Raw genomic sequence first — 10,880 nt, 5'->3', positions numbered from 1 at the left:
TGCAAGCCCCAAGCGAGGAGCAGATGAAGATTTTGGTTGGATATCAGGGCGAAGTTCTTTACTATGAGAGTGGTGGAACAGGTTGCCCAAGGAGGCTGTGGATGCCCCATCCCTGCAGGCATTCAAGGCCAGGCTGGATGTGGCTCTGGGCAGCCTGGGCTGCTGGTTGGCGACCTGCACACAGCAGGGGGTTGGAGCTGGAGGAGCGCTGTGGGCCTTTGCAACACAGGCCGTGCTGGGATTCTGTGGTTCTACCAAGTTGAGCACTGACTCCCTGGTCACCAGTATTCTGGCTTACAGAGGCGCAGATCAGAAGGCTCTGCAGTGTTTGTTCTTTTTAACATTACAAAACCATGTCAATATTTACAAAACAAAGAACAGGAAAGCCAGATTTCCCTTCCCTCAGGCAACCCCACCCGGCCTGTCCTGTTTCCTATCTTTATTGACCAGTTCTGTGCCAAGCTCTGCTCTCATAATGGTCACTTCGGAAGCCTCTGAGCATATTCAGTGTAAGAAATTAGGGCTGTACGGATTGCTTTGCTTCCTTCCCTTTGGAGGAAAGCTGCAGGAAAGGAGCAGTGCCTGCCTTCGGGGACACAGTGCTGAACGAGAGCCAGTTTGGAGAGAAAAGTTTAAGTACAGTCACGGCGTAGGGAGGTGCAGTGAGTGCAAGCAGGGCTGTGCTGTGGGCGCTGCGACACCTGGGGGCAGCGGGCCGTGCTGTGCCAGCTGGCAAGGGAAGGCTCTGGTCGTTCATTCTTAGGCAGCTTATAGCAGTCAGAGAGCCCTAAAGGAGCATCCCTTCCTGCTCAGCCTCGGACCTGCCCCTCTCAGCTTCCAGCTGTCCCTAGAGACACAGCCGGTCTGTGAGAGCGGGGACGCGCGGCCCGCATTGCCGCCAAGCGCGGCGCCCACCTTTGCTGCGGCCAGACGTTCTCAGAGGCGGCGCGCGCCCCCTGCCGGCAGCGCCCCGAACTGCAGGCAGCGCCGAGGGAGCGCCAGAGCGCCTTCCGGCCCGCCCTGACACCTCCGGTCCGCCAGCCAATAGCCGCAAGCCCCGCCCCTATATCCCGCCCCCGGCGCCCTCTCGGCCAATGGCGGCGAAGCGCGTTCGGGAGGCTCTGCCCCGCGCCGTGCCGTTACCGCACAGCCGGCGTGGGGCGGCCCGTGCTCGGCGAGGTGGGTCGAGCCGGTTCGGCGCGCCCAGACGGTAACTCGCGTATTTACGGAGCTGCGTACGCCTGCCGTAACGGGACGGCGCCGCGTGCGTTGCGCTGCTCCTCCTCCGCCCCTCCGGGGCCGCCTATGGGCTCACCTGCTGCCCAGTCGCCGTCCGCCGCACCGCTGTACACTCGGAGAGGCGGCTGCCGTCTACGCGGCGCGCGATGGGCTCCGTGCCGGAGCTGCCCGGTCCCGGGGCCGCCGTCTCGCTGCAGGTCCGGGCCGTGGACGTGCGACCGACGGCGCCCGTGGTGCGGCTGTGGGGAGCGCTGGGTGAGCGCCGCGCGGAGCGCGTCCGGCCGTTCGCCGACATCCGGGCGGCCGCGGAGAGCGAGCGTGGAGCCGGACGGCCGGCGGGAGGCGCGGAGCTTCGCGCCGGGGAGCTGGGGCTGGTGGAGCTGGCCGGGCTGTGGCACCGCTGCCGGGTGCTGAGCCTCCGCGGCCGCGGCCGCCGCGTGTTCCTGCTCGACGAGGGTCGCGCGGTGACGGTGTCCGCCGAGTACCTGGCGCGGGGCGGCCCGGAGCTGTTCGGTCCGCCGCCCGAGGCGCTGGGCTGCGTGGTGGCCGACCTGGTGCCGCCCGGGAGCCCCGCGGCCGGAGCGTGCGGAGACGCGTCGAGCTCCGCCTGGACGGAGGAGGCGATGGAGCTGCTGCGCTGCCTGCACGGCAAGGCGCTGACCGGCATCGTGCGGGAGCTGCTGGTGCCGCAGCGGCTGCTGGTGCTGGAGCTGCCCTTGCTCGTGGCTCAGATGCGGCGGCTGGGTCTGGCCGGGCACACGTCTCCAGGCGCCTTCGGCCAGCTGCTCCGGCGCTGCCTGCCGCGCGAGGCCGAAAGCGGCGCCTCCCCTGCCCACCTGTGCGACGGCGAAGGAGAGCCGGCGGCCCCGTGCGGGCGGAGCTACGTGGAAATGAGGCCCGGTCCCTCCTACGGGGGTCAGCTGGAAGTGGGATGTACGGTCGATGTGGTTGTAACGTGTGCTGAGAGCCCCGGTTATTTCTGGTGCCAGTTGAAGAAGTGCAGTGAGTTCACTGCGTTGATGGCTGAAATCCAGGAGTACTGTGAGAGCGTGTCGCAGCCGCACGCCTGGCCGCAGTCGGCGTGCTTGGCCCAGTACTCAGAGGACAAACGGTGGTACAGGGCTTTAATTGTCAGCGATGTCAGTCCTGCGGGTGAAGTTGAGGTCATGTATGTGGACTACGGCAACAGGGAGCTGGTGTCCCTAACGAGTCTCCGCTCCATTAACGAGCGCTTCCTCGAGCTGAAGGCTCAGGCCTTCAGGTGCAGCCTTTACAACCTAATCCACCCTAATGGTCCGGACCCGTTTGTTTGGGATGAAGCTGCGATCCTGGCTTTCCAGGAGTTTGTCGATGCCTCCTCAAATCAGTTTGAACTGCAGTGTACCATATTTGCCTTGGCTTCGAGGAACAACAGGGAGCTGTTCAACATTGTAGATTTAATGACGCCTTTCCAGAGCGCATCCCAATTTCTGACAGACAGAGGTGTGGCCAAACGTCTGCCGCCTCAAACGCCTCTGGCAGCCTCCGTTCGACTGCATTCTTTCTATTATTCCATGCACGAGATCAAAATCGGGAGTGAAGAAGATGTTTTTATTACGCACGTTGATGATCCTCAGACATTTTACTGCCAACTTGAAAGGTGTGCGAATGTCCTGTTGCGGCTCAGTGAAAACGTTTCTCGTCTCAGAGGGACGACGTCGGGCTTAGAAACCTGGCAGAGGTTTGGTGAGTTGTGTCTCGCCAGGTATACTGACAGCTACTGGTACCGGGGGGTCCTTACAAAAACAAAACCCACCAAGGAAGTCTTTTTTGTGGATTTTGGGAACACAGAGACCATTGAAGATGATCATCTGCTTCCTATTCCGGGTGATGCTCATGATATCTTGCTTTTGCCAATGCAGGCCATAAAGTGTTCCTTGGCTGACGTACCTAATGTTCCCCAGGAAGCTACAGCGTGGTTTAAGCAAGCTGTCCTTGAAAGGCAATTAAAAGCAATTGTTGTAGCAAAAGAATCTGGTGGTAAACTGTTGATCGAGCTGTTTGATGGTAACATGCAAATCAATGCAAAATTGAAGGAGGAGTTCAGATTAAGAAACAATGCAGAAGTGTGTAGGTGTGTAAGGAATACAGCTCTGTACTCTAGTATGGATATGGAAAAGAGGAATGGGGATGCACACTCTCCTCCAAATGCAGGAGAAAGTGAAAACTGCAGACCTGAAGCCCAAGGAGGAGAGAGGAGTAGCAAAATGCAGGTCAAAGAAAAAGATGTAAACTTTCTCCAGCCTGCTGCAAAGAGAGAATGGGCTGCTGGGTTACTGGCATCTGAGGGGAAGGTCAGCAGTAAGAAAGATGCTCTGTTAAATAAGGTGGAGGAAATGCAGTCTCTGCTCTCTGCCGAGATGGATGCAGAGTCGGATAATAACTGTGATACTGAAGGCAGTTGTGTGCTGCTGAAGCGTGTAACTGATCTGCCACAGCAGAGCGTGGTGCCGGCTCTCACAGTGTTGGCGTATGTCTCCTATGTAAATAATCCTTTAGATTTTTATGTTCAACTGGCAAGTGATGAGGCTCAACTTCACAGCATTTCAGAACGCTTAAAGGATGAAATGCTAGCAAAGATCCCCTGCGGGCAGCTCTTGCAAGCTGGGGACTTAATCTGTGCTCTGTATTCAGACGACAGCCTGTGGTACAGGGCAGTGGTAAAAGAGAAGGCTTCTGACCATTTGATTAGCATCAGATATATTGATTATGGTAATACTTCAGTAGTTGATATTGATCAAGTGCGCAGGCTCCCTGAAGACTTAGAATCTATTCCAGCAGTAGGCATTCACTGCTTCCTAGGTGGGCTTAAATGCAAAACGAGTACAGGCTGGGCAGAGAAAGCAGCTCCTTGCTTCACGAAGAGGGTAAGTGAGGCTCTGCTAACATGTGAATTTGTGGAGGAGGTTGATGGGAAATGGGGAGTTATTCTGAGTGATGATCAAGGTGAAATAACAGTGGATTTAGTTGATGAAAGTTCTTATTCAAATGGAATGCTTGATAGAAGTGATGTGATAAATACGTGTGAGCCTTCGTCTCCTGGGGTGCAAAATGAAGCTTCCTGTGACTGTACATCACTTACCTGGAAGTTCCCCGAGGCAGGCCAGACTGTAAATGTTTATATCACGGTGGTGAATGGTCCAGACTATTTTTGGAGTTGCAGTGCTGATGAAAAAAACATGACCTACATAGAGGAAAAAATAAAGGAAGCCGAAAACCTTGGACTAAACTCTATGGACAGCTGCATTAAAAGTGGTGATATTTGCCTAGCAAAGTACAGCGAAGATGGGAAGTTCTACAGAGCTAAGGTCAGCAGCGTGAAGGGCAACGATGTAGCTGTTATCCATGTGGACTATGGAAGTGAGGAGACTGTTAGCTGGGAGATGCTCAAAGCAATTCCAGGTGAATTGCTTCAGGTGCCTAATCAAGCATTTGCTTGCTGTCTGTCAGGTTTCAGTCCCTCAAAGGGCTCGTGGCTTAGTGAAGCCAAAGACAAGTTTTATGATATGACTGTAGAGCTCCTACTAGAAGCTGAAGTTCTTGGAACCCAGGAGAATAAAGCTTGTGAAGTCCCTCTGTGTGCTGTCAAACTGGAGTCTCCTGGGAGGAATATTAACGAAGAGATGAAATCTTTTTGGAAGGCTGATGTGGGAAGCGGTCACAAAGATATTCCAGACCCTGAGGGTCCCTCAGAAGGAAACAGAAGTTCAAACAGTGATGCAGGTCTTTATCTCAAAAGAGAAACTGCTACCTGTGGATTAGCTCGAGAAGTGAGGGAAAGTGCTTTGCTTTGTTCCCGGTGCTCCTTGGGTGAACCTTGTGGGTGTTCAGGTGGGTCTGAAGCAAAAGTGTCTGCTGAGTCTCGGGAGGTGGCTGGTGGATGTGAAACAGCTGAGCATCGAAGCAGCTTTGATAAAGAGACTGCTCCACTGGAAGATGAGAGCAGTAGCAAAGTATTATTAGAGCCAAGAGGAAGCTGCGGTCTTCACAGTTTGGGAGGTGGAATGAAATCTGCACTACAAGAGCCACCTGAATTACTGTTTCTGCAGGATGCTGAGGTGAAGGCAGAAGGCAAGGCAGCCAGCCCTCTGCCAGGAAGTGAAGAAGAGCTGATGGGATGGCTCCAGCTAGAGCCTTCGATGGGTGATACAACAGAGGCACTGATCGAACTAGTTGAATTACAAATGCACTCTTATGATGATTTGAAAGAGTTGATACTGGAGCTGGAGGAAATAGCAGCACTGCCCTCAGTCACTGATGAGATGAAGGAAGCACTTGAAACAGAGGCACTTGGAATGCAGACTGCTTCAGGCAGTGAAGCGAGAGAGAAAGTGCTGGAAGTACATGAGCCCCTGCTCCTGTGTGAGGAGATGGGGCACTCAGCACTCCTGCAGTCTGGAACCTTGCCTTCACTTAGTGAGGGAGAGAGCTCAATGCCCTCTGTTAGTGATGCAGGGAAGACAGCAGAGCTGTTTCCTTCTGATTCTCTGCCTCTGAGGCAGACTGCAGAGGTGCTGGAATTGAATTGCTCTGGGGTTCATGGAGCAGAAGCTGTGCAAGAAGACTGGATGGAAGTAGAGCCTCCCCTCATGCTGCCTTCATCTGATGGTAGTCCTGAGGAACAACCAAAGGCCCCTGATACGCTGGCAGCAGTAAGTGCCGAGATTGATCAGCTTCTGGATTTGCACAAGAAAGATGAGTGTTATGTGAAAGAATGGACACAGCAAGACATGGAGGAGTTGTTTAAAGAATGTGGAAGCACTCCTACACACATGCAATCTTCAGACTGTAAACCTAGTGAAGAAGCAGGAAAAAAGCAAAGTGATAACATGGCTGACTATAGTGCAGGTAGAGTATCTGATTTTCAGGGGCTAAGTAATCAAAATATTCATTTAAACATGAGAATAGCTTTCCTATAGAAATCTGATTTATTCCCTAATAAGCTGTGAGGACTTTATGTTAGTGGTAACTTGAGATGGGTTGTGGAAAGCAGAATGTTTAGTATCTCATAGGTAACACAGCAGTCAGTCTTCGAGAGGTTGATGTAACAACCTCTAAACAAGAACACATTTTCAAGGCTGTTCAGTATAACAGATTGCTGGCTTCCAATTACTTATTAAAATAGTTTGGAGGGCTGTTGGAGGACTGTGGGGCAGTAGTGAGGGAGCTGAGTCTTTGATTTGCTTTCCTTCTCCATTCATACGTCACAAGGAGGGCAGATTGAGGTTGGATGTCAGGGGAAGTTGTGTGCTGTGAGAGTGGTGAGGTGCTGGAACAGCTGCCCAGAGAGGCTGTGATGCCCCGTCCATCCCTGGAGGTGTTCAAGGCCAGGTTGGATGGGGCCCTGGGCAGCCTGGGCTGCTGTGAAATGGGGAGGTTGGTGGCCCTGCATGGCACAGGGGGGGTTGGAGCTTCGTGATCCTTGAGGTCCCTTCCAACCCAGGCCATTCTGTGGTTCTGTGATGTTGCAGGATGCAGTGGATATACTTGTAAGCTGAAGGGCTTTGCTGTTGGCTCCAAGTGTGTGGTGTGGACATCTCAGCAGTGGTGCGAGGCTCTGATTTTGGAGGTATCTGAGAAGGGCACCAGGGTAAGTATGACTGAATGCTCCTTGCTGTAGTTAAGACATGGACCTTCTTTTGTCTTATGGCAAACTTTTCAGAAGTCTGCTGCAGGAAAAAAAAAACTTAGTAATGCAAAGTGTGATTCTGGGATTCTAGGCTAGATAGAAACAGCCATCTCATCCTGAATGGATGCTCTCTCAGTACTTGATATTGCCTTCACAATCTTTCTCACCTTCATGGTCTGTGAGGACAGAAAGATGTGTCCCTGGTTTCTGGGATGTTTCCTGGTGTCGTTCTGTTATGTTGGGATTGCGACTTAGTATTTAGCTTTGAAGCTGTGTTACCATTAAATGCCCATGAAACTTGGCATCTTTTTACTGATTCATTAAGGAATTAGTGTTAAAACGGTGAAAACTTGGAAAGAAATTCAAATTGTAGCATGTATTACGACTGACATACAACTACTCTTACTGCCATGAAATAGGCATCTTGGCTGGGTGCATGGCTGGTGGGAGTTAACGTGAGCACTGCGTTACAGCAGGCAGGGCTGCCTTGTGCTTCCATTCTTAAAGCTGGAGTCACTTTGTGAATGGGTTGTGATTCTTCCTCCAGTCTGGGGTGTGTGTGTATGCACAGACACGTGTCTATACATACACAGACATCGTATGTCTATAAAAGTTCCTTGAACTGTAATTTGCAATTGCAAATTCAAGTGATTATTTCATGACAGTAACTCCGAAAGGCTGAATGCTTGAGGTTGTAGAAGCCAAGACCATTGCTAGTCAATTCCTTAGCTATCTGAGGCTGATCCAGCTGCTTGTAGGTGATGAATGTCAGATTATAGGGTGGCATCTCTTTCAATCTGCCTCCTGCTGGCTCTGATTGATGCTTTCTAGCCTTTCTCTCTCACAACACCTGGATTAGCATTCGAGGAGAGGTTTGAGCTAGGGTGCTGTAGAGGGAACCAAATGTGATGTACTTCAACAGTGAATCTAATTTTAACGAAGAAATCAATAGTGATAGTCAGGTTTATTAGTGGCTAATTATATCTTGCTTAGAAGATCCAGATGGAAAGCATTGTAGGAGGTGAGGAATCCTCAGCTGTGTTTTTTCTACTGCTGTGTTTTCTTTGAATGTATTCTCAGGCTGCACATAGTTGGCTCTGTCCATACAGGTACTGAATCTCTGCAGTGGCAGTGAGGAGATTGTAGATCCTGAGAATGTCTGGAATGTTATTCCCAGCTGGGCTGGCAGATCACCTGAGGTATGGTGCTCCTTGTCCTGTCACTGCACACCACCACCAAGAGCCTGGCCTCATCCATTTCTCTCCACCTCCCTTTAGATATTTAGAAACATTGATGAGATCCCTCCTCAGCCCTCTTTTCCCCAGGCTGAACAGCCCCAGCTCACTCAGCCTTTCCTCATACAGGAGATGCTCCATGCCCTTCATCATCTTTATGGCCCTCTGCTGGACTCCTTCTAGGAGATCCCTGTCTTTTTGGAACTAGGGAGCCCAGAACTGGGCACAGTGATCTAAATGTGGCCAAACAGAACAGAGGGGGAGGATCACCTCCCTCGACCTCAGGCCATGCTCTGTTCATCAAAGGATGCCACTGGCCTTGGCCCCAGGGCACGCTGCTGGCTCATGGGCAGCCTGTTGTCCGCCAGGACACCCAGGTCCTTCTGGGGAGCAGAGCTCCTCTCCAGCGGGTCAGTCTCTGACCTGCTCCTAATCATGGTAGCATAGCATATAATTGGTAGGTAATGGAAAATACTTATATTGCTAACTAATTAGGAAATGGTAAAGTTTTCTACAACTTCAGGTAGCACCAACCAATGAAAAAACTCATATCTGGAACTCAGAACTGAGGTTTTCAGCTGTGCTACTGATGATGGTAGCCCAATGAATGTTTAGTTGATCATTCATATGTAGTTTTTGCATCAAATTAAAAATGAGCAGAAAGATATCTATAATGACTTAAGGGTGAGGGGCAGTGGGGGGAAGCAGTGCCAGAGTGTCCAGCAAGGCTGATGTAAAAAGTTAATCTAATTCTACAAGAAACATGGAAGAATGGAGAATATTTTGGCAATCGTGCAGACTTCCTAACAGAATCCCCTTCTGTTTAGAGAACTACTCATGTGACAGAAGATGTGCTGTCCCTGCCAGAGGAATCTTTACTTCAAGGTAAGACTGCTTTGAGCACCTCAAAGAGGTTGGATGCTCAGGGACTGGATGCTTTCTAATTCCAGTAAATGCTCATACATCTTTGATTTTATTGAGAAACTTTGAAGTGAAATACCTGTTCTGTTTACCACAGGACGTAGGACAGGTTCTTCTAATCATGCACAGTTGCTGTAATCTATGGAACTGTAGAGCAGTTCTGGTTGAAAGGAGTTTTTGAAAGGCCTTTGTTTTCCTGTGCCTGCTCAAAGCAGTGTCAAATAGATCAGGTTGCTTAGGGCCTTCTGTTCAGGTCTGGATCGATCCAAGGATGGAGTCTGCAGAAGCTCTCTGAGCAACCTGTGTTTCACCCATGAGAAACTGTGTTTCAGTACAGTGCTGAATGGACTTGTCTGTGAGTAGCAAACAGTGAAGCCTGCAGCAGTGCTGTGTTAGGCAAGAAGGGATTTGAGAGAGCTTGATTAGGAAGTTGGACTGGTGAACCTTCAAATCGGTCCATTCTCATTTGCACCATGCAAACGCAGGCTTACCCTCTTGCTGTCTCTGGTGTGATCTGCTTACAGTTCTCATGGCTTCATTTAAGTGTTCTTTTTCCTCCGGGCCCGGTAATTATTACTGTCCAAATTTCTCTCTCAATTCTTGAGTACTTTGATGGTCTCCAATCAGTATGTCCTCTTAGCAAGAGCTGAGTTAGCATTCGTGAAGGCCGCACGGCCACGTGTGGTGGAACTGGAGCGTGATGCACACCTGTGCAATTGGCTGGAAGGGCACTTGGAGTAGGAGGGAGCTGATGGACAGGGTGCAGAAGCTCCAACGGTGGTTGCTGATGCACCCAGTGAGGGCTGGAGTGGCTTTGAACTTTAACCTGCGCTCTGAGAGCACTGTTCCTGATCTGCTTGAACAGTTGTTGGAGATGAATTGTCGTTACACTGAACTTTTCCTAAGTGTAGTCTTTTAGTGTGGTCCAACAAGCTGATAATGTTTGGTCTGAAGGCTTGTAGGTGACTCTGATTTCAAATAATGCATTTATACACGTTTATGGGAACGTCCTTGTGCATCTGATCTGTTGTTTTTTCTCCATAGAAGAGCAAAGTGGCTGCAGTTCAGCTAGATCTGAAGATCCTCATGTTCTCCAGCCTTTCTGAGAAAGAACTTATTTACCACATGAGGTGTAATAAGTCTCTGCATGCACATCCATTCCCACAAAAATGGGTTTTTATAGGAAATATACAACCAACACACTTGGGTGTTCTACACAACTGAGCAAATGCCTGGTACTGCTACACCTCCTTGTCTCCCACCAACCACTGTTCATGACTGCTGCTGTCTGTTGGGCGTTTTAAAACTGTGCCTTAATCCAACAGTGTGCCTCTTGACAGGCATCCCTTACTGAATGCTGGTGTGGCACTAACTTATGCCTAGCTGATAGTGGGTTCTTGATGAAGAGCTTCCCGTGAGCTGCTGTGGTGATATCTGCTGTTGCATTGGTTTGGTTTTGTTTCTTTAGGTTTAGGAAAATTCAGAGTATTTTTGAGGGAAGTTTTTTCCTCTGTAGCGAAATGAAGTTGTTCAGGGCTGAAGCCTTGCATTTTGTGTCATTACAAAGCAATTAAGAAGCTGGAATAAAGCTTGTGCTGGCAAATGCTGTTTAGTGCTTTCTTTTCCAATGGCCAAATACTGTGTGTGCCAAGGATATTTGTTCACCTGTACCACACTCAGATGCAGCTATGCACGTCCTGCACTTCATGGTTCTGCTTTGACCCCCAGGTAGTTCTCGAGAGCACTGTGAGCCATGCTGAGCCTTTTGAACCACTACACCATTGGTACAAAACAGAGCTGGTGCTCTTAGCACAGCC

The 10,880-nt window shown here is 50.6% G+C and overlaps 1 protein-coding gene and 1 long non-coding RNA gene across 4 annotated transcripts in view; one reads left to right on the top strand and one right to left on the bottom strand.

Moving 5' to 3' along the window:
• LOC128085978 (uncharacterized) overlaps positions 1-10,880 on the bottom strand; it is a 63,105-nt gene that overhangs the window by 23,721 nt on the left and 28,504 nt on the right. The gene's annotated exons all lie outside the window — the stretch shown is intronic.
• Positions 1,173-10,299, top strand: TDRD6 (tudor domain containing 6). 3 transcript variants are annotated; one of them, XM_052690895.1, is made up of 5 exons: positions 1,175-6,126; positions 6,750-6,868; positions 8,017-8,106; positions 8,970-9,027; positions 10,111-10,299. In XM_052690895.1, exons 1-5 carry the CDS (start codon positions 1,386-1,388, stop codon positions 10,167-10,169), a joined length of 5,067 nt encoding a protein of 1,688 aa, XP_052546855.1. In that variant the 5' UTR covers positions 1,175-1,385; the 3' UTR covers positions 10,170-10,299. The 3 variants fall into 3 exon arrangements, with proteins under 3 accessions (XP_052546865.1, XP_052546855.1, XP_052546846.1); XM_052690886.1 differs by having other exon boundaries at positions 1,176-6,126; positions 10,108-10,299; XM_052690905.1 differs by lacking the exons at positions 8,970-9,027; positions 10,111-10,299 and having other exon boundaries at positions 1,173-6,126; positions 7,988-8,100.

Source organism: Tympanuchus pallidicinctus, unplaced genomic scaffold, assembly GCF_026119805.1.
Source record: "Tympanuchus pallidicinctus isolate F22 unplaced genomic scaffold, pur_lepc_1.0 scaffold1, whole genome shotgun sequence".
NCBI lineage: Eukaryota > Metazoa > Chordata > Aves > Galliformes > Phasianidae > Tympanuchus > Tympanuchus pallidicinctus.
Note: the sequence above shows the minus strand (reverse complement) of the source record. Positions and strands in the feature narration are given on the sequence as shown.

What these genes read in the sequence shown, in the direction of transcription:
- TDRD6 (XM_052690886.1), top strand. Translation starts at nt 1,386, where the DNA reads ATGGGCTCCGTGCCGGAGCTGCCCGGTCCCGGGGCCGCCGTCTCGCTG. An exon ending in TATCTGAGAAGGGCACCAGG is followed by an intron (nt 6,869 to 8,016) that starts GTAAGTATGACT and finishes CTGTCCATACAG; the next exon opens with GTACTGAATCTCTGCAGTGG. An exon ending in GGGCTGGCAGATCACCTGAG is followed by an intron (nt 8,107 to 8,969) that starts GTATGGTGCTCC and finishes CCTTCTGTTTAG; the next exon opens with AGAACTACTCATGTGACAGA.